Source organism: Stenella coeruleoalba, assembly GCF_951394435.1.
Source record: "Stenella coeruleoalba genome assembly, chromosome: 7".
Taxonomy (NCBI): Eukaryota; Metazoa; Chordata; class Mammalia; order Artiodactyla; family Delphinidae; genus Stenella; species Stenella coeruleoalba.
Window position 1 is genome coordinate 109,929,886 of NC_137153.1, and position 22,439 is coordinate 109,952,324.

Sequence of the window (22,439 nt, forward strand, 5' to 3'; positions counted from 1 at the left end):
AGCTGTTCCTGCAGAGGCCACGTGTCCCTCTCCCCTGGGGACTTGACAGCCTCCCCAGTCCAGTCCTGCCCGAGCGTCCGCCCTCTTACACAGTAGCCAGAGAGGCCTTTCTAAAGAACAGCCGGGAATGTGTCACTCCCGTGGGTCAGCCCCTGGGTCAAACCTGAGAACCGTACCCCCATGAGACCCTGCCTGACCTGCCACTGCTTCTCCCCACGGTTCTGTCTCTCTGCCCCACCTGTGCCGTGACCGCAGCTCCAACCAGCCGGAACTTATTTGGGGGTCACTGAACACCCCAAGTACCCTCTCAATTCGAAGCTTCTGCGCAGGCCACTCCCTCCACCTGGCACACTCCCTCCTTTGTCACCTGGCTAGCTCCTACTCATCCATAAGGCCCCAGCTTAGGGGCCCATTCCTCCAGGAAGCCTTCCCTGACCACCTCCCCCATCCAGGTGAGCCAGCCCTTCTTTATGCTCCCACAGCACCTACCACACACACTGCGCTGCACTCACCTGTTTACCTGTGAGCTCCAAGAGACCAGACACCGCCACTCGCTCCCCACTGCAAACCCAGCACCTGGCACGGTGTCTGGCGCCGAGTAGATGTTCCAGAAAAATTTTTAGTGTCTGACTGAATGGATGGATGAGTCAATTTCTGCATCCCCCACACCGCAGGAAATGTCTGTAGAACAGATTTGAGTGGGAGGTTCCAGCAAAGCCTGGGAGAAGCCCCTGGGGTTTGGGCGCTGGGCAGTGAACAGAGCGGACCCCGCATGCCCTCCCACGGGTGGGTCAGTCTCCCCACTTCCCGCAGACGCCTGGGCCCCAGAGCCAGCTTCCAGATGCTCAGCCCAGGCTCAGCCTTACCTCTTAGCTTTTCCATCTGCACAGCGGGGCCAGATCCCCACAGCCAGCGTCGCAGGCAGCCAGGCCAATCGTCCCGGCGTCTTCCTATTTTAGACATCTCGCTGCCTCGGTCCCTTCTAATGTTTCCAGCCAGGCTGCGGGGGGAGGAAAAAGAGGTTACTGCTACTTTAAATGTACTGTATGAAGGCGAGGGCTGGAAAGGGGCCTGCTTGCAGGAATACCCAGTCATCTAGTTGGAAAAGCCGCCAGATGGAATACAAAAGGAGAAACCCAGACGCTCATGGAGACAGCCTCGGTTCATAAATCAGGCGGGGCCAGGGGCTGGGGGCGCACACGCCATGGAGCCCGACTCCCTCCTGGACCAAGACGACTCCTTCGGTAAGACAAGCGCCGGCAAAGTGGCAGAGTTGGGGATTCAGCCGCTGCTCAGGCAGACTTTTCTCCGTTGGCTGCCGGAATCCGAGTTAAAGCGGGGAGGAAGATGGGCACTGCCTGGTCTTGGGACCTGGGGGTCATGGGTGCCGGGAATTATGGCACAGAGTTGAAGGGCTCCAGGAGCGGGGCCTGGGGCAGCCCCTTGGACCGGGCACTGGCAGGGTCGGGGGAGGGAGAGCGAGTTTCGGCGGCTTCTGTTTTGCTCCCGGACGAGAAGGAAAGGAAGTTTGCAGCCCCCCTGCCTGTCTGCCTCACTCGCTGTCCCCAGGCCTGCCGGGTGCCGTGGGGAGTTTGATTAGTTAGATCCTGCAGATAAATATAGATGGACCAGGCAACAGGAGCGCAGTCTGTAATTAAAGCCCAGCTGTAAGCACTCCCCGCTTTGCAGGGCCCCAGGGGCTGCCACCAGGGAGCTGCGCCTGACGCAGTCTCCCTGCGAAGCCCGGGCGGATTGTTAGGGAAAAGTTGCTTGGGACAGAGCAACTTGTCTGGAGCCCACGGCAGGGACGTGTAAGGCTCGGAATGGCTCGGCCGGGGCAGTTTCTGCAGGCTTGGGGCTCCAGGGGTGCAGGGAACTAAGACCCCATTGCTCAGCCCAGCCAGGCTGTGCACCTTTGGCTAGGACACCTGGGGCGCTCTGGCCATCTCTGTGTTGTGCAAAGGAGAGAGGCAGGAGGGCAGGAGGGACTGGGTGGGGGGGGCCCTGGGGGGCCAGCAGGTTTTAGGGCTCAGTAGGGAGAGGGCCCTTTTGGCCTCAGAGAGGAGGGCTAGTCAAGGGAGGCCTCACCCCAGCTTGGATCCGCCTTTTGGGGGCCCAGACCCTCCTGGGACCATGATCCCTGCTAAGAAAACTGTTTCCTTCTCCCTCTGGACCCCCAAGCCCCACCGCAGCCAGGCCTGGCCGCTGGGCACAGATTCAAGGCCAAATTACCTCCCTCCTGCCAGCTTCAGCTCTTTCCAGGGAGAGGGGCCCTTTGCCACGTTTGGAGCTGCACCCCTCGGGGGAGCTTGGCAGCCTGCTGGCCGGGCGTCTTTGGACGGTCGGGTGGCCAGTGGACGCACGCCGAGTGACCCCCACGTGCCAGGCTCTGTGTCAGGGTCAGGGATGCTGGAATAAAGAACTCAAGCCTAAGAAACAGTTTGTGTTTAGTGAATGTTGGGAGGAAAGAGAGAGAGGGAGGGGAGAAAAGGGAGACGGAGGCCCTGGCCCTGGAAGAGCTCCCAGCCTCCAATAGGAGACAGACAAATGATACTGGGTTCAGAGTGATGAGTTCCTGGCGGGGGGAGATGGGGGCAGACAGTCTGGGGTGTGCGACAGGCCTGCTGGTCTCCAGAGATGTTTACCTGAAGCTTGGCACGGGGACGCTACCCCACGGAGGGCACAGACCCTTGTCTGGGGGACCAACCCAGAGCCAAGCAAGGCTCCAGATCCCCCGGGGCTCCATCTCCCCACCTGGCACCCAGTGGTCTCTCGGGAACCCACAGTCCCAACCTGCTGTCCCCTGGGTTTGCTAGTGGCAGGCTTGGGGCAGGGTAAGCCCAGGGGCCCCGGAAACAGAGGCTGCTTGCCCCCTAACTGAAGGGCCCATGCACCATCAGATCCTTGTCTTGCCCTGTGGCTGGCCTTCTGGAAGCTGGTCAGGCAGTGAGGAGCCTGGAAACTGAGAGGAAGAGGACAAGGGACAGGAGAGCGTTCCTTAGGAAAGGGGCAGGCAGGAATGGAGGAGAGCCCAGGAAGTCCTTGGGAATGTCCCCACGCTGAAGGGGCCATCCTGGAAAAGGGACAACTGTGGCCTCAGAGTCACTTCCTCTCTAAGCCCAGGTCCTGCATTTGTTCATCTAACAAATACTACTTTCACGTCCTGGACTAAATTTTGTGGTTGGAGAGGTAAATCAAACCTTGTCTCTGCCTTTCTGACACTCCCAGGCTAGTCTGGGAGAGAGAGGTAAGTTCTCTCTGATGCGGAAGGCCAGGGCCCCGTGGAACCCCTAACCCCACATGTGGAGTCCAGGAAGGCTTCCCGGAGGAGGTGACTCCTCCACCGAAGAAGAGGATGACTCTCTTTTCTGAAACAATTTCTTCAGCTGGCTTCTGGGCTATAGGCCACTATCCTGATTTTCTCCCATCTATTCTCAGTCTCTTTTTCTGTTTCCTTCTCTTGGACCCCTCCCGCTACCTGTTAGTCACCCGGTCCTATCACCAAGGTCAGCATCTTCTGCCTCCCTCCATGATCTTCTGTCTTCACCCCCTCACTCTATAGGCTCCAGCCACAGTGATCTGACCTTCCTCACACTCAGCAAGCTAGTTATCAGCCCAGGGCCTTCACACATGGGGTTTCCTTGCCTCTTCCTCTCAGTCTCCACGGAGCTAATTCCACCTCCTCCCAGTCTCCACTGAAAGTCACTCGCTCAGAGAAGCTTTCCCTAGATCATGTTCCCCCAATGCATCAAATTAGATCCCACTCTTCTACTCTCTCTTCTCCTTTATAGGACCTGTTCCTAGTTGCACTACACATTATGGTATGTGTATGTGTTTAACCTCTGTGTCCCCCACTAATCTCTAAGCTCCCTGACAGCCGTTATCCCCAGAGCATAGCCCTCTGCCTGGCCTGTAGTAAGCGTCCAACAAATACTTGAGAATGAGTGAGTGGACGATTCGGTTGGCCTAGCCAAGGAGGTGAGGAAAGGCATTCCAGGCAGAGAGAACAGCAGGTGCAAAGGCACGGAGGCTGGAGAAACTTCCATTGAGGGTGAAGCTTCTGGTCAGGTGTTGGCAAGCTGAGCTCCTTAGGGGGCCCAGGGTTAGGAGAAGCACAGCTGGGGTTGGGGCTCTGGGCCCCCCGTCCCTGCTTCAAGCAGGGCAAGACTCCCTTCCGTCGGGTGGATATCCTGAGCTCTAATTCCATTCATCAGGTGTTCAGGGGATGAAAGGAGTTTGGCTACGTCCCCAGCCACTGACACTGATGTTCTGGAGGCCTCCAGCACATTCAGGGCATCTTAGCAGACAGGGCTGAGTGGAGCCCCATAGGGGGTCCTGAGATGAGGGACCCTTAGAGCAAGGCCAGCGAGGGCTCAGACCACAGCTGGGGGGAGTGGCAAACACAGGAGCAGGGCTTTCTTTTACACAACGTTCACAGGCAGGAAGGCAAGGAGGAGGGAGCTTGGAGACTGTGCACTAACCCCAGCAGAGCCCTTCGTGGAGGGGCTTCAGTTTCCCCACGTGTAAGTAAATTGGGGCGAGGGCCAGACAAGATCTGACTGACCCCCTCTGGCATGGGCTCTTCAGAGCCGCACGGAAAGGCCAGCCCAGAGAATCACTTCCTTCCTGTGTGCCTGTGATTGCGAGGGAGGGGACAAGATGATCAACGGCTCGCTGACCTGACTCCCACTCGAGACCCTGAGATCCTTGCGAGTAGGGGCTGTGTCTTGTTTGCTGCTGTATCTCTAGGGTCCTGCACGGTGCCTGGCCCTGAGGAGATGCTCGATACACACTCATTGGATGAATGAATGAATGAGTGAATGGTGAGCGGCACCAGCTGGATCCCGCCCTTAACTTACTCGTGCCCTCAGGCATCCCCCTCCTCCCTGGACTTCTGTTTCCTGAGCTGTCCGATGAGGGTACTGCACTCCACACCCCTGAATGCTCCAGCTCTGACCATCTAAGATTCTAAATCCGACTCAGCACTTGGCACCGTCTTCCCTCCCTGTGGCCTGAGCCTCAGCCCGGCTCCCTCAGCCATCAGGTGGCCTGGACCAAGTCCCTGCTCCTTGTTCAGACTCAGCTTCTTTGTCTGACAAATGGGCAGCCTCAGTCCTGCCTGCCTGCTTGCCGGGTTGGCTGGGGTCTCCAGAGGAGTGATGAGATACAACTATGGGAGGCTGGACACCTGTTGGGGGGAGTTCATGATTCTTGGGTGAGGGAGCTGGGCTCAGACAGACGACCAGGATAAAAACTCCGGAAGGGGCTGGTTGCTTTGGAAACCCTGGGGGCAGAACCAGCAGCTCAGAGCCTTCAGTTTCTTCCCATGATACCAGCACAGGACATGAGCTCCAGCTGGGGGCCCTATAGGGAGGCAGATGAGGTGATTTTGTAAACTTCCAGGTGCTGCATGTAGAAGAACCAGTACTATTTACTGAGCACCTACTCCAGGCCAGGCCCCACACTCTGCCTACTTGAATCCTCAACAAACTTGCTAGGCTGCTGTTATAGCTCCATTTTCCAGATGAGGAAACTGAGGCTCAGGGAAAGTAAGTGACACCAAGACCTTACAGAGAGGTCAGTGATTTAACCCAGGTTGCGACAGAGCCCGGGGGCTTCATTTTGCTGCACTTTCCGAGAGCTGTCCCTGCACCAAAGCTGCCGCCTGAGATCCTGTCTTGCTAGGAGTGTCTGTTGGAGCAGTTCAGGAGACAAGCACGACAGGGCAGGAGCCACGACTGACAGTGACGTCATGTCAGCTGGGGACAGTGAGTGCAGAAGCCGCTGTAACGGGAGAGGGTCAGTCTAAAGAAAGGGCTATTTTGGGCTGGAAGCTGTCAGGGGGCCTGATGTCACCACTCCCTGGCCCTTCCCCCGTGAGAGGGGGAAGCTGAAGATGTCATAAGCGGCTTGCCTCAGCTGGTAACAAATAGAAAATAACCGTAGAAAAAATAACAAATAGAAAAAAACAGCAACTATTTGGCCGGCCACGTGCCTCACATTCATCATCTCGCTTCCCCTTTCCCCCACCCTGTAAGGCTGGCATTGTCATTCTCATGTTCAAGATGAGGAAACAAGTTCAGAGAGGCTGGGTGACTCACCCAAAGTCACACAGGGAGCGAATGGCAGAGCTGAGGGTTATGTCGGTTTGTCCCATCTGGAGCCCAAGCTCTGAACCAGTGCCCACTAGGCCCTTCTCTGAGGCTGTGCTGTGTGGATGGATCAGGCCTCCGCTGCCTCCTCAGGGCCAAGAGCCTGGGGCCTCCTCTTCTCTCTGCTGCTGAGCTAACTCAACAGCAAATCTCAGTTTCCCCATCTGTGAAATGGAGGTAATCGTGGACGCCCGGCCTACCTGGGGTGGGGAAGGGATGCCAATTCCAGATTCCTTCCATCTTACTCTAGGACTTTGCTGTGGACCAGCTGGCTGGGCCTCTGGGGACGGAAGGAACAGGAAAGGCCACAGCCCCACTTTAGGTCAGTTCACAGGTGAAGGAATCAGGCCAGAGAGGCAGAGCAGGGACCCCACTTACTGAGCTCTTACTACGTGCCCAGCTGTGTGCTAAGTGTTCCACATGGAGTTGTGGGCTCTTCACAGAGGAAGGAATGGCCCCATTGCTCAGCTGAGACAGTTGAGGCTTAGAAGGGCCCAAGACCACAGCTAGTGGGGCCACCCATGATTCAAACCCAGGACTCTCAGACGCCTGCGCTTCTGCCCACCCTCGGCTGCCCCTTGCGTATCCTGACCCCCAGCCTTTCCCTGTGCCCAGGAGAGCCTCAGTCCTGCTGGCTGGCCTTGCCTGGGCCTCTGAACTTCCTCAGCTGGGCAGGTGGATGAGGGGTGGAGCCCCCAATTCTTGCCCCACGGGACTCTGGGATGAGGTGAAATCAGGGAGAAGAGTCAATAAAGAACAATGAGGCCGGACGGGGAGGGGCTTAAATCATGGATGTTCCCAAGCCAGAGCAGCTGGCTGCACAAGAAGGCCGGGGAGTGAGGCCTGGGGAAGATGGGAGGGTGGCCCCTGTGCTTGCAGTGCCCCCAGCACAGCAGGAGGAAGCTCAAGGAGAGGGGCTCCTGGTGGGAGGAGGAGGGAGCAGCGAACTCAGGAAGAAAAGGCATTTCACCCTTGTCCTCCTGCACGGGCCTGGGCTTCCATCCTGCTGCATCTCCCCGGGGTCTGGGCCACATGTCTCTCTGCGCCTCTCATTGGAGGACTGGGGACAGCAGTAGCCACCTCCCAGATCATTTCTTCTTATATTGTCCTGGACGGTGGCTGCCTGGAGCCAGCCCCTCCCTCGAGGTTACCTTGTGGTACCTAGTTGCCGATCTTTGTTGAATCACTCAGCAGCAGGGCCCGGTTCCCCTAAGCTTTCCTACCACCTGATGTATTTCCTGGCATGTTTAATCCCCATTTTATAGATGAAGAAACTGAGGCACAAGGAGGTGAGGTCACTAACCCAAATCTCAGTCCTGTGAGTGATGGGGCCTAACTCACACCCAGGCTCCTGGACCACTGCTCTGGTCCCCCTTATGCCAAGAAGGCTGGTGGGCCTTTTCCATGAGGCCCAGTGGGTCTCAGCACCTTCTCACTGGCTGGCCTCCCTGGGCCAACCACTGGGCACTCCGAGTCCAGCCCTTTGTTCCCGCTGCCCAGCTCGTTCCTTCTACTGGGTGGATGTGCCCTGGGCTGCTGACTACACCCCAGGCCTTTGGAAGCTAGAGCTATGCCCCTCCCAGAGGGGGTTCCTCCCAAGAGGTCACCTCAGAAGCCTGGGGAGACTGGAGCAAACAGAAAATGGCCCCAAGTGTGAGGAGATCCAAGGGAGAGGGTCTTTGGGGGTCCTCCTGCCCATCCCCCATTACACGATGAGAAGATGGGGACCTGAGAGAGGAGGAACCAGAACCACTCAAGGGCCATTCTAGTTCCTAACTGGTCCTGAGCTGTGCCCTGACTCTCCATCTCCCAGCCGCCACCTCAGGCCACGCCCCACGCCCTCTTGGGGATCCCTGTCTTCGCCCATCCCCCAAACTCATCCTCTGTGTGCAGCTAAAGGGGCCACTCTCAGGCATCTTAAAGTCCCACAGGGCACCCCAATGCAGCAGGATAGAGTCTAAACTTGTTACCACGGTGTCAAGGCAGTCCACCATCTGACTCCTGGATGACACCTCTGCGCTTATCTCTAGCACACCCCTTCTTTCTCTCTATCCCAGCACGACCAATTAATCTCTGTCTTGAATGTGCCATCCTCAACTTTGCACTTGCTAATCCCCCCTGCCTGGAATACTCTCCCATCTCAGCTCTCCCCACTACTCCTCCCCCACCCTGGCCACTCCTGCTCAGCCTGCAGTCTCAGCTTGGGTGTCACCTCCTCCAGGAAGCCTTCCCTGACTACCTTTTTTGAGCTCCCAGACACTCTGGGTTTCCAGCTAGCCTGCCACACGCCAATGAGTACAGTGCATTTGCTTCCCTCCTGTCTTCACCTCTGGACTGTGAGCTGCTCCATGTGCCAGATTGAAAAGTTGGAGGCTGAGCGGGTAGGCTGAGGAAGAAGTCAGTGTGACCTGGTCTCTGGCCTGTGTGGCAGGACTGTTGGTGTCCACACTGAGAGGGGGACATGGGTGGAAGAGCATATTCTGGGTGGGAGGGGAGTGATGTGCTGGGCTTGCTGTGTCTGAAGGGCCTGCAGAGCCATCGCGTGGTTTTCTGTAGAAGAGTCAGTGATGGTCATTCCAGATGTGACCTCCAGAGAGGCTCCAATTCCAGGGTGGAGGATGGAAGCATCTTAGACCTTCCCAGCTGCATCAGTACCATTCCCTTTCCTAGACTTTTTGAAACCTTTACTCACCTCCCCAGCCAAGGTCCTGCCACCTCCCCTAGGAAGCCAGCCCTGACCACTGGCTGAGGCCGCTCTATTCTCTCCTTGACGGTGCCCTCCTGGTCATCACCACCTCTAGTCCTAGGCTGTCTCACGGGCTATGCCTGGGAAGCCTTCGAGTTGGGGCCACACCCCTGTGTCTTCTGTAGACCCCACGAAGCCCCGCGCAAGGATCCACACGCTGAGAAGATGCCCCTCCCCTGGATGGAGTCAGGTTCCGCAGTCTCAGCCAGGGGATTCTGGGAAAACCAAGCAGAAGCCTAGAGAGGCTTCGGGTCAGATTGACACAGGCGAGCAGGGCGGGACGTAGACGCAGGGAGGGGTGCATTTCTGTCCAATCTGGAAGTGTCCGCCCGGATGGCTCGGTCCTCACAACCCCAGGCCTGAGGCACTCCAGCCGGTGACCTACATCGCAGCGCGCCTCTGTGCATGGGCATGTGTGTGTACGTGACACGAACTCGTGCTGAGGGCACGAGCGCCTCGCCAGTGGGATGGAGCGCCAGCAGGTGGGTCTCCATCTCGTCTGTGAGCGAGCTCGTGAGGGTGAGGGGTACCACAGACTCGGCACCAGAATGAGGGAGGCTGTGCTCCGGAAGAGCCAGCTCAGGGGAACACAGGTCCTGAAATGGCTGGGGTGCCTGTCCCCTAGCCGCCAACCCACCTCTGCCCAGGACTCTCCCTTGACCCAAATTTCAGATAAATGGCCTCCCCCGCCTTTACTAATGGTGGAATGTTCGGCATGGAGAACGAGGGCAGCGGAGGGAGGGGACCTGGAACACAGTGTGAGGTTGAACCAGGAGGTGGCCAGACAAGTCTGGAGGGAGGGTGGGCTCTGGCCTCCCAAAGCCCAGGCTGCCAAGTTCAGGGTCTGACTCGGGAGCCTCCTGGGGCTGTCCCAGGTCTGTCCCTGGTTTCCCTCCTTGTACCTGGTCTCCACACCCCTCCCCCACCGGCCTGTGAGGGACAGTAGAGACCCTTCTCTCCTGGTGAGACTGTCCTTGACCAAGCGTCTGTGCCAACTTCATGGCCTGGAAGCCAGGCGCCTAGGAGGGTTCCGGCTCTGAGACCCTTCAGTCTTTCCTTTGGCCAGCTCTGTGGTGGGCCCAGTCGGGGTGTCTGTGCCCACCTTCTGGGACTCCTCTCCCAGACTGGGCCTCCGACAGCTTGGGGGAATGGACGGTGCCCGCTGCTCGAGTATTGCTGAATCTCTGTCTCTGTCTCTCTGCCTCCCTCCCGCTGGGCCTGCCTGCTCCAGCCCTGCCCCCTCCCCTCCCGCAGAGCTCCCCCACACCCCATTCAGCTGCACAGACTTGGGGGCAGCGAGGAGTGAGGCTCCAGCTCCCGAAGGCTCTCCAGGCCCCTCCAGGTCCACTGGTGTTGGGGCTTCAGCTCTGCCTCCTTCCCTCAGCTCCCCGCTGAGGCCAGGTGGCTCTGGGGTCTGCATCCCCCGCCCTCCGCCTGCCTGGGGACCCCCCCCCGCCCCGCCCCGCCCCGCTCAGCCCCTCCACCGGCCGCTTCTCCTCCTTCAACGAGCCTGCCATTCCATCTCTTCCACATCTCACCCCCTCAGCGCACCCAGCCTCCCTGCTCCTTCACAGCCAAGCTCCCTCAGGGCAGCCCGGGTCCCTCACCGCCCACGTGCTCCTCGGCACCACCCCCTGCCCCAGACTGCTCTGGCCAAGGCCACCAGAGGAGCCCTGACTGCTGAATGCTGGATGTCAGGTGCAGGCTCCCTGCTCTTCCAGGCTGAGAGGCCCTGGTGGGGTGGGCTGGGAGTGGGTGGCTCAGACCAGGGTCCCTGGACTGGCAGCCCACCTACATCAGATCCCCGCCACTTACCAGGGAGTATGTGGCTCTGGGAAAATTATGTAACTTCCCCCAGCCTCAGTTTTCCCGTCTGTGAGATGGGATGATTACGCTAGCCCTTGTCTCACAAGTTACTAGGAGGAGTAAACAGTTAATGCTTAAAAAACAGTCCTGAGACCCTTTCAGGCAGAGTTAACCCTCAGTTGACGTTGGTGGTTATTACTGTGATGATTATTATTGCATTTGTCATCGTTGGAATCTCTCACTACCGGCAAGCCTGGGACCCCCACGCCCCTCCCCCCCATCCTCGTCCCTTCTCACTCTTCCGGGCAGGCTGCTCTTCCTCCTCCTCTAGCCAAGCCACCCAGATGCCCAAGCACAACTCCCTCTCCTTCCACATCCCCCGCCCCTTCCTCACATCTGCGGTCTCCATCTCACCCCTGCCCACACGCGGCCTACTTCACACCCCACACCCCGGCCCGGCTGCCAGCCCCACCCTGGGCCTCCTGCCTCACCCTCGCCTCCAGTCCCCACCCCAGACCAGGGGACTCTCTAACAAGTGCTCCCAGCACCCTCATCCTCCTGTGCTCCCCGTCACACCCGGGTGTCCGCCTGTCTTCGTGCCTCAGCACTTCTTGCTGATGCTTGTTGAATGGATGACCCGATGCGAGCAGTAAAGAGCTTCTCTGATCAGTGCAACACACAGTGGGGATCAAAGAGCATTGGAAGCCTCCCCCAAGAGTCAGCTCCCTTGCCGGGGGGGGGGAGGGGACATGGTGTGATCTCAGTCATCCAGAGTTCTAACCCTCACCCCAGCCTCAGCCCTAGAGATTTGAATTCAGTTAGTCTAGAGGGGGACTGGGCATTGGAATATTAAATTCCTCCCCTCCCTTCCCCCCACCCCACCCCCACCAGGTGATTCTAAGGGACAGCCACTGGAATTGGGGGAGGAGGGTACTGGCGGGGGTGGGGGGCCGGGGTGTCTTTTTTCCCTGCCTACGTTCACTTCTTTTAATTCATGTTGAGCACTTCCTCCAGGCTAGCTGTCTGCCAGGCACTGGAGGCCCAGGGAAGGACAAGGCTGGGTGTCTGTCCTCAGGGAAAAGCTCAGGACAGGGGCCCAAAGCTACAATGACAGCCCAGGGCAGGGAGGCCTGGGGGGTGGTGTGCAGGGAATGTGCTGAGCTTAAAGGTAACCAGGGCTTGGCCTGCAGAAGGAGGTAGTTAGCAGGCTAGGGATGGGTCTACTGGAAACTTGGAGTGATTCAGTGAGGCTGGACCCCAAAATCCAGATGGGAGGAGGTAGGGGAGGAGCCTGGAGAGCTTAGGGGTTCCAGGCTCAGGGGCTTGGTTTCCATCCTGTATCCAGGGAGCCATGAATAGGTCCAAGCAGGGGAGGGATGCAGTTGTGCTGTCTCCCCTGAATTCCTAAGACCCCAAACCACACCTCTACTCAACACAGTGCCCCTCCCCTGAGCCAGCTCAGCTAAGTCTGGGTGGCTGTCTACCTGGGGAGGTCACAGCCCCAGTAGGGGAAGCCTACAGGAGGGGGCTGGGAAGCTGGAAAGAGCGCATAGAGGGAGAGATGCCAAGAAGGCCGGAAGCCAAGAGGGCAGCAGCATTCCTGCGCCACTGCTCACCTGGGCCCGCCCAGCCTCTGGGTTTTTTGTTTGTTTGTTTGTTTGTTTTGCGGTACGAGGGCCTCTCACTGTTGTGGCCTCTCCCGGTGCGGAGCACAGGCTCCAGACGCGCAGGCTCAGCGGCCATGGCTCACGGGCCCAGCCGCTCCGCGGCATGTGGGATCTTCCCGGACCGGGGCACGAACCCGTGTCCCCTGCATCGGCAGGCGGACTCTCAACCACTGCGCCACCAGGGAAGCCCGCCTCTGGATTTTTGAACCTCCAGTTTCAGAGGTCTCCCTTCCCCAAGGTCCTCAGCAGCCCGAGCAGTACAAGCTGAGCTTCTAGGGAGAAGTATGAGGGACACTCTGATCCTCTTCCTCTCGGCCCCAATAGTAGATGGTTCTGAATCTGAGACTGGCCAGAGATGGGGGGCACCTTAATGAGGTAAACCAGCCAGACAGGGAACAAGGGGAGGGAAGGGAAAGCGCACAGCTCATAGAGCTTTCACTCATCTTACAGAGGGGGAAACTGAGGCAGAGCGACGTTTGGCAATTGGCCCCTGGTCACACTGCAAGGAAATGGTAGAGCAGGATTTGAACCCTGGTCTTGCTGGCTCCAAAGCCAGCGTGCATCCCACTCTGGGCCACTGTCAGTCTGCACTGAGCGTCCCAGGTTGCCTAGTCCTGCGCCAGGAAGAGGCGGGAAGGGCCTGGGTTCTCTGTTCACCGGGCCAGTTCATTGCATAGATGTGCGAACTGAGGGCCCAAGCTGGCAGTGGCTGAACAGGGAAGGGAGGAATTGGTATCAGGGAGTCAGAGATGGCTTCTGGGAGGGGGCAGCGGGGGCGGGTGCAGGCAGCAGGGGAGGGTCCCAACAGGTAGGAGGGGGTGGAGAGAAATGAGATTTAGATAAGTGGAGGGCAGCAGGGAGGGCGCCCCAGCAAGGGAAACAGCCTGAGCAAGGGTGCAGAGGTGGGAATGCGTGTCCCAAGTCTCCCAGCCTGAAACTTGGGGGTGACCGGCCTGAAGGAAGGCTGAGTCACGGCTGAGGACACAGAGTGAGGGGGCTGTTCCCTCAGGCGGGGTTTCTCAACCTTGGCACTACTGACGTGTGGGGTGGATAACTCTGTCGTGGGGACCGACCGACCTGTGCGTCAGAGGGTGTTTAGCGGTATCCCTGCCTCTACCCACCAGATGCCAGTACCATATCCGCCCCCCACCCCCAGCCCAAGTCGTGACAACCAAAAACGTCTCCAGACATTGCAAAATGTTCCCTGCGGGATAAATTGCCCCCGATTAAGAACGACTGTCCCAGAGTAGGCAGGAGCCGAGAAACGGGAGGGACGGGGCCCAAAGCTGCAGTCAGCACTCGCCTGTCCTCCAGCCCCGGTTCCCAGCCTCTCACCGTCCGCGCCAAGCCTCATCCTTCAGCTGACCTGGGGCTCCCTGAGTGCCAGGAAAACCTCCGCCAACGCGCTGCAGGGCTGAGAGCCGAGCGGGGTGGCGGAACAAAAGGGCTTGTGTTTCGGGATGAAACCTCCCCCTGCCCGCCCCGGTGTGGAGGAGGGGCCGTGATCCGGGCCAAGTGGGGCTGCTCGGCGGGGCAGGGGCTTGTCAGAGCCAGGATCTGGAGAGAAGGTGCTGGGAGGGGAGGGGGTGGGGAAGCTACCCCACTTTAGCTCGGATTCACAAACAGGCCCTTTTCAGAGCCCCGCCCCCAAATCAAAGCCTCCCAGCTGGTGGGGATGGAGATCTGAACTCATCTTGACCCTTGGTCCTGGGGGTGAAGGGGTCAAGGGCTGCCCTCCTGGCTGGGGCCCAGGCCAGGGTCGGGACAGGCCAATGCCTCTCTTCTCTGCTGTCCACAGGCTGCGTCTCCGGCGGGGAGCCCGGCTGCGTGTTGAGGGAGGACAGGGGTGGGGAGGCGACAAGGGAAAGGAAAGGAAGCCCCATTTCACCGTCTCCTTACCCCCAGCTGTGTGCAGCCAGAGGAGCTTCCAAAATGCATGTCCAGCCTCCCCATCTGGCCTGCTTAAACCTGCCACTGACTCCCCGTGACCCTCAGGATCAAGTCCACAGCCCTTGGACAGCGCTTCAAGGATACTATCTCATCCCACCTGCCACGGCTCCCAACTCCACCTCTCTTCTGAGCCTGGAATGTCCGTCTCCTCCCCATCGGCAATGGCCCCCAAACTGGGCTATCTCCTATTCATGCATTAGTGCCCCTTTGGTCACCACTGCCTCCAGGAAGCCTTCCCAGCTCCAGTGAGTGAGTGAGTGCCTGGGGCACTGGTGGCACCAATCCCTCCAGGATGCAGCTGTCTCTCTGTGTGTGAAGTCGGCCCATTCCCCCTGAAGCATCAGGCCTAGAACAGAAAACTGGTGACTAGTGAGCATTTGTTGAAAGAAGGAGGGAGTGGGGGAGGGATTAAAAAAAAAACAAAAAAAACTATGTTTTTAGAAAAGGGAGAGGATGAGAGAGAAAACAAATGGGCAGAGCCTGGGTGAGAGGAGTAGCCTGTCCTCTGGCCAATGTACCAGGACAGACTGACTCCACAGGCCTGTGGGGAGAAGCAGGCAACATTTCTCTGCATTGAGACTCCTGGAAAACTTCCCCCAGGGCCAGGGGCTTGGGCACAGCCTGGCCTTGCTGACAGGCCCCTTTCAGATTTGTCCCCTGATGCCACCAACAAGGCAGGACAGGTGTTCAGGGGGTGGGGGGGCTGTCAGGAGGGCATTTTGCTGCCCACCCAGCATTTTGGGTATCACCCGCCATCAGGGGATCCCAGATTCCTTGGTTCTAAGAACCTCAAGAACCAAGACACTCCGTCCAGGCCAGTGGTTTTCCAGTTGGGTCAGAGGAGATGCCCAGAGGTTGACATATAGGAGAGACCCCCACCTCCCCTAACACAGCTCTGCTTTCACTTGATGTAAACTCTGGGTTTGCCTGAACTTTTTCATTTGAAATGATGGCTCCGTGGCTCAGTTTACAAAGAACACTCCTGCTTCTTGAACGGATAAGAAGAGCAGGGCTTAGAGAGGAATGGGGTGGCAGAGCCATGTCAACCTCCTGGCCCTTCGCGCTGAACCGCAGGGCCCTCTCCTGAAAGCATAAACGTATGAATGAATGAGTAGGAATCTGGAAGTAGGCTTTGGTAACATGGGGTGACAGCAAAGGACACTTGATTTCTGGGGTGAGGAACTGCCCCAAAGTGGGAAGGAAAGAGCAGAGCTGGGTGGCTGGTCACTGTGCACTTACTGTAATTACATTATACCCAACCTGCTTTTGGAGCTGTTCAAAGACACTGTGACGTCCTGACTTTAGCCAGAGTAGCACCAGGTATAGAATCAGAATCTCAGGTTCAAGCCCCAGCTCTTGCCCTTCCTGTGTTGACCTTGGCCAAATCAACCCCCTCTTGAGACTCAGTTTCTTCCTCAACAAAATGGGACTCACAACACCCCCGTGCCAGAGTTGTTGTGAGGGGTAAAAAGGAGAGCACAGAGCAGGGGTTGAACAATTCCTGGTGGGCTCAGATTCTTCCTTGTACGTGAACTTGAGGAAGTTCACAGTCTAAGGTTCAAATCCCAGTTACGTCCCTTACTAGCGGGGTGACTTGAGGCAAGTTTCGTAACCTCTCTGCCTCAGCTTTCCCATCCATAGAATGGGAATACTAGTAGCACCCATCTGCCTCACGGGACGTAATGAGTTACTACGTGTAAAGCACCTAGAACAGGGCTGCCTAAGGGTTTGTTATCGATATTTGTACTCAAATAACAGCATAGGTCTTGCAGAGAGGTCCCAGAAATGGGATAAAAGAGCGAATGAGATAATGAATGCAAGGAAAATTCGGGTTCTCCCAGGGAATGCCTTGTGGTCCTAATTCAGACCTGTCCTCATCCATAAGTGATGTCTTCCAGTGGTTCCTCTTGGCTGGGAGCCACCCTCTCTCCCCGGCTCCCTATCTCTGGACCTCTCCCCGCATTTTTCTGCAAGCACGCAGAGGCAGGATTCCATTTCACCCCTAGATGACTTTGGGTGATAAAGAAGTAACTTCAGCCTCCTTGAATTGAGGCTTCTCTCCAGAAGGTAACAAACCTGGAAATTGGAATTGCCGTGGAGCGGATTATTCTGGGAGGGTACCTCCTGGCATTAAAATGAAATTAGATCAAGGGACCTCTGTTATTAGCAAAATAATTCCCTGCGATTACAGAATGCAGCCGTGAATCCTGATGGCAGATGAACTTCAGGTGACTCACTTGAGACAAATAACTGCAAAAATCACAGGCTCATCTAATCGCATCTCTGTAGCGTCACAGTCAGCTAATTATGCTAATGGCTATAGGAAATCACCTATTGTGGTCTGGGATTGGGAGGGCTTGAGACAGAAACATGTGTGGCGAATATTACCCGCTGTGAGCTGGAGAGGCTGGGCGCCATGCTTGGTTCCAAAACGGGTCCTTTCTTGGGGAGCTGGTTTGGTTCCTTGTCGACTGGGAGGGAAACCCATTATACAATCAGAATTGCAGTGGCTTCATTATTTATCTCTTTTCAGATCATCTTCATATAAGAAATTGACTTTGTCTAAGTTCCACTGGTGGGCATGATAATTCCAAGTTAAACAATGAAAGCTCAGGACCTTTGTGTCAATTCAATTCAGCAAATGTGCCTCTGTGCCCACTGGGTGCCTGGCACTGATCTAGACATGGGCAACATTCAAGAGTGTGTCTGGTGTCTTCTGAACATGGTCTCTTGTCCCGTCAGACACCTAAGAAAGGCAGTATTGTCCTCATTTTAGAGACAAGGAAACGGAAGCTCAGAGATGAGCAATGACTCACCCAAGGTGCTACTGCTACTGATCAAAGGAGACGACCACTTCCATTCACCCATAGGGATCTGGGGGGCTTCCTGGAAGCATGGACATGGGGGAGGGAATTGTAGACAGAGGAAACAGCTGAGCAAAAATCCCAGAGGTGGGAGATTAAAGGGCTGGGGGTGTTCAAGGATGGGAGATGAGGTTGGGAGAGTGGCTGAAGATCAGACAATAGAGAGCTTCAAATGACCAGTTGAGGGTTTGGACAATGGGGAGCCACTGCAGGTGTTTGAGCAAGGGAGGGATAAGATGGAATCTGAGCAGTGCCTGGGCCACAGTATGGGGGACCCCTTAGTAGGCTGCTGGCAGGGAGGGGGCCAGAAGGGGATGAGGTAAATAACGTACAATTTTTTAGTATAAGTATGTCCCCAATATAGCATAGGACACAGACTAAAAAATTATTCATTGTTTATTTGAAAGTTACATTTAATTGGCTATCTTGTATTTCATCTGGCAATCCTACCCCAGCCTCCCATAGCATCCCCAGCTGGGTTCTGGGCACCAGCTGTTTCCTCTTCCTGGTATGACTTTCCCCACTGGGCACGCAGCCTGGCGAACTCCTATCCACCCTTTGAGGCCCTGCACTCCTGACTACTGCTGTGGCAACATTTATCTCACACTACCGTTGTTACTTTCTTAGGTAATTGTTCTACTACGTAGCTTTCCTCTCAGCAGCGAACCTTACTTCTGGCTGCATAAGTTAAGGCCAGGACTCTCTCTAGATCCTGACGCCCTCCCCACCCCAAATTGCCTCCAATTTCTGCTTCCGTCTCAGGAGGGGCCGGCCTCTCCGCTGCTCCTAAGACCTTGCCTGCTCCCTAGAGAGTGGCTTACCTCTCTCATTGACCGCTTCAAGGTCACACTCTCTCCTGGGTCATTCCCACCAGGCACACCCAGCAAGTTCTCCCAGGCACAGGGTGGGTTCTCCAGACTAGGCAGGAGGGAAGGACACCCAGGAAGGTGGTGTCACCTCCAGTATGGTGGCTTACTTCCGCAGAGGACACCCCCAAAGAGGGCTGAGAGCTGGGGGCCATCTTGCAGCAGCCTTCCCACATCTGGGGAGTGAGTCCTCTATTCTGGAAGCGGGGATGTGGGCTGCAAATCACAGCGTCCAACCCCACCCCAACCCAAAGCATTCCCCTCAGGCGACCACCCAATCTCTCGTCTTCCTTCCAGCCAAGTCCCTCCGAAGAGCTGTCTGTCCCCCTTCCTCACTCCCAGTCATCCCCCTCCTCTGACTGTGCGCTTCGTAGCCTCCAGTCTGTGCCCTTTAAACCCACCTTCAAGGAAAAAGAAAAAAAGGCATTTCCCCGGCGGTCCAGTGGTTAAGACTCCAAGCTTCCAACGTAGAGGGCGCGGGTTCGATCCCTGGTCGGGGAACTAAGATCCCACAAGCCACATGGTGTGGCAAAAAGAAAAACAAACAAACGAGCCCATCTTCTTCTTCCAGATAAAGGGATTTTTGTAAAACTCAAGCTTTGGCTGTCCCTCCCTCACTTAAGACCTCCCAGGAGCTTGCCGGAAGTCCCCGCTCCTGGGCATGGCATTCGGGGCTCCTCCTGGCCCAGCTCCCTTTTCCTCCTGCCCCCTGTCTCCCAGCTGCTTGATCGGAATCCCCGAGCACGCTGGGCTGGGCTGTTTCACGCTGTCATGCTTTGGAAGGGGCTGTTTCCTCTCCGCCTGGCTAACTTCTCTCTGCCCCTTCGAGACACACTCAGAAATCATCTCCTCGGATGACTTTCCTGGAGGTGCCCCTCTGGCCCACAAGGCTGGCATCAGGGACCCCAAAGCCACCCAGCAGCCTCCGCCAGGAGCGCACGGGGTTGGCGCCCAGGGGTGCTCCACGGGCCCCGGGCAGTGTCGTTCCTCATGTCTCCGTCTGCACACGTGAGCGGCCCACTGTTCTGTTTATCTGTGCCCCTAGCACCAAGTCCAGAGCCTGGCACAGAGGGAGTCCCAGTGACATGGACTCTGGCACTCAGGGAAGCCGAGGGCACCTGGCGGGGGGTAGGGGTGGTGGTAGTGTGAGAGAAGCTATAAAGGCAGCATCGAAGCATCGGGGACTGATTAAAGTCAGGCTGGGCTGTGGCTCCTCAGAGAGGCCTGTCCTGGGAACCGGAGCATCGTCCTGCCCAGTGTAACTCGCAGTGTCTGAGCGCAGCTGCATTCTCTCTGCGTAATTGATTCTCAGCCACCTCTGAGCTGGAAGTGAGGTTTACACGTTTTACTGTTTATCCTCCGTGACCCTCAGGGTCCTGCACACACTGGATCGGAGATTCACTCTGCTCCCTTCCCTCCCCCTCCTCTCATGTCACCCCTGCCCGGGGGTGCCTGTGGGCCTGGGTGTTCTTTCTATGATACCTCAGTCGCTGTGGTTTTGAATCTCACTTCCATCATCGGGTGAGGGCCCACCGCCCGAAGAAGCGATTAAGTCATTGATTAGTTTGTACGACTATAAAACGGTGGTGTGGCCTTATAGGCTATAGAGCCCAGGATTTGCAGCCAAACAGACGCGGGTTTGAGGACAGGCTCTGTATTCGCGTGCCATGTGATGTTCCGCCAGTTGCTTGAACTCTCTGAGCATGCGCAGACGTGGCTGTGAGCATTAAGCGAGAGAACACGCGGAGCACCTGGCAAAGCACCCCGCACTTGTGTACGTATCAATGTGCAGAGGTGTAGAAACTCTGGCAACGGACAGTGTCCAACAATGATGAACAGAGCCCAGCACTGGAGGTGTGCGAGCAGACTCGGCTTCGCTCATTCAATCAACAAACATCCATGGAGCACCTGCTATGTGCTGAGGCCTTTGCTGGGGGTGGGGACAGATACAACAATGGATGAAACCGGGCGTGATCCCTGTGCTCAGGGACGTCCAGACCTGGGAGGGCAACACGCTCATCCGGTGGTCACACAGTAAAGGTACAGTCGCCAACTTCAATAAACACCCTGGATGTGTAGCGTGCAAAACCCGAAAAGGCTTCCCTAAGGACGTGGCATTGAAGCTGCCAGGGGAAGAAGTAACTGAGGCAAGGATGGGAGGGGACAGAGGAAAGTGGTCCAGAGAGGGGAGTCTCGTGTGGAAAGGCTGTGTAATGGGAAGGAGCGTTGCATATTTGGGGACCTGGAAGCTGGCTGGGGGGCTGAAGGCAGAGAGGGGAGAGGGGAGATGGCAAGGAAGGAGGCTGGAGGGGTGGGCAGGGGTCAGACCACCCAGGGTCTGGTAGGCCACATGAAGGTAACAAGAAACCACTGAAAGCTTTCCAGTAGGGGTAGAGGGAATAGGATTGGATCTGAGCTTTGAAAACCTCACAAGGAGGACCCGTAGACAGGGGGCAACGGGGAGAGGGCCAGGTGGATGCAGAGAGCCAGCTCAGTTCTTTATTGAAGTTCAGGCAAAAGATGACAGCCAGTGTCTGGACCAGCCTGGAAATAACCATTGGGGAATCACCAGCACAAGGACAGCAGTTGAAGCCATGGGTCTGGATGCAGTTGAAGTTGCCCACAGAGAGAGTCTGGAAGGATAAAAGGGATGCAGACAATCTCAAACTCCAGCTTTTGTAGCCCGATAGAGTAAAATGAGGTAGCCAAGGAGAGGGCAACGTGACCAAAGAACTAGGAGAAAAACTGGGAGAGGATGGTGAGATAGAAGGCACCAGAGATTTTCCAGGGGTGAAGTATGGCCAAGAAGCCAGGTGACATCAAGGTGCACGGGTGTCCTTTGGTGTTACCACCAAGGAGGTCATCAGTGACCTTCCTGAGAAGCACTGAGATGGCCGACCTTAAGCTGGACGGGATTCCTGCCTTGCATGCCCGTTTTCATGGGACAAAGCGCCAACAGTGGCTAACGTCCATGTCACCAGGATAACATTACATTGTCCAGTGCGATCTGGATCAAAGAGGATTGGCTCATTAGTTCAGAAAATCTCATCCGAACCCATGAAGCGCCCAGTATTGTTCTTTTCCGGTGACCACATAGCCCCGTCGACTTCATATATGTTTGCTTGTACAACGTGCGACACCGGCCAACTCATCTTGCAGAGTCTGGACTATAAGCAATTTGCCAGCCTGTACTTTGCCTTGGTGGAAGCTCCCGACAGTGGACATATGTGGGTTTTGCATACAGAGCGCAGACGCATTTGGTAAATCACCTCGGACGCGTCCCTGGGGATGGTGCCACAGGGTCTGTCGCCCCTACAGATGGAAGTTGGCAAGGAAAAGACGGGTCCAGATTGGGATCCCTGGGCTACGTGTGAAAACAGATTGGAGGGGGCCAGAGTGAATGTGGGGGGACAGGGAGGAGGGTCTGTGGCCCTGAAGTGCTGTGCAGCCCCATACCCAGAGGTAGGACAAAGGACAGGAGGAAGGACCACGAGAAGCACCGACCCGGAGCACACTTCTGACTGTTCCAGAAGAGTCTGGGCCAGCCTCCAGGTGCATGCTTTTGTTCAGAACTGGACAACACCCCACCCTGGCATTTCTTTCACCAGCCGCACAACTTTCATAGTAACCCACTTGGGTTCCTTCCGCCCTCCCCTGAAAACATCTTCCTCTTGGTCAATATTCACATAATTGCTACCTGTTCCAAGAATGGGGCCATGCATTTTGCCTCTGTTATCTCACTGAATCCTTGCAAGACCCCCTGGCAATCAGCCCTGGTCACGTCCTGGTTGTGCAGACACAGAAACTGAGCTCAGAGGAATGTGACAGCACGCCCTAGGTCACACAGCTGGCCAGTGGCGCAGCCCAGATGTGAACCCAGGTCTCTCTGACCCAAAGGTCACATTACCTTGCAAGAACACTCCATGAAGACCAAGCAGCCTATCCATATAGCAGGATTGCTTTCCTTTTGAGAGTCTGACATGACCTCTTTTGTTTCTGAGTATCTGGATCCAGTTACCCGCTTTATTCATTCACCAAACCTTCCTGAGGCTGGGTGGTGGGGCTGCAGGGGTAGCTCAGACAAGGTTAGTGACCTGGAGGAGTTCGCAGTCAGCTCAAGGAGGAGACGGATCGTACCCAGGTGCAACAATCCGCAATGTGATAAACAAGGATAGTGCGGTGGGCGGGTGCCGTGGGAACCCGCTGCCCGGGAGAGTTGATGAAGACCTCACAGGGCCAGAGCTGGACCGTAATAGGAGAAACAGGGCTTGGTCCAGCAGAGCGGGTGAGGACTGGGCATTCCAGGAAGAATGAACCGTTTATGAAGGCATGTCAGAGGTTGGGGGTTTGGGAGACCTGGTTGCATGACGGTGCTCTGGTGGGGGACT

The 22,439-nt window shown here is 56.7% G+C and overlaps 1 protein-coding gene across 1 annotated transcript in view; it reads left to right on the forward strand.

Moving 5' to 3' along the window:
* The first annotated feature begins 1,112 nt into the window (after window positions 1-1,112).
* Window positions 1,113-22,439, forward strand: part of DAB2IP (DAB2 interacting protein) — a 194,296-nt gene continuing 172,969 nt past the window's right edge. Inside the window, exon 1 of the mRNA XM_079927250.1 lies at window positions 1,113-1,244. Coding sequence (XP_079783376.1) covers window positions 1,205-1,244 — 40 coding nt within the window. The 5' untranslated portion in view covers window positions 1,113-1,204. The remainder of the gene's footprint in view (window positions 1,245-22,439) is intronic.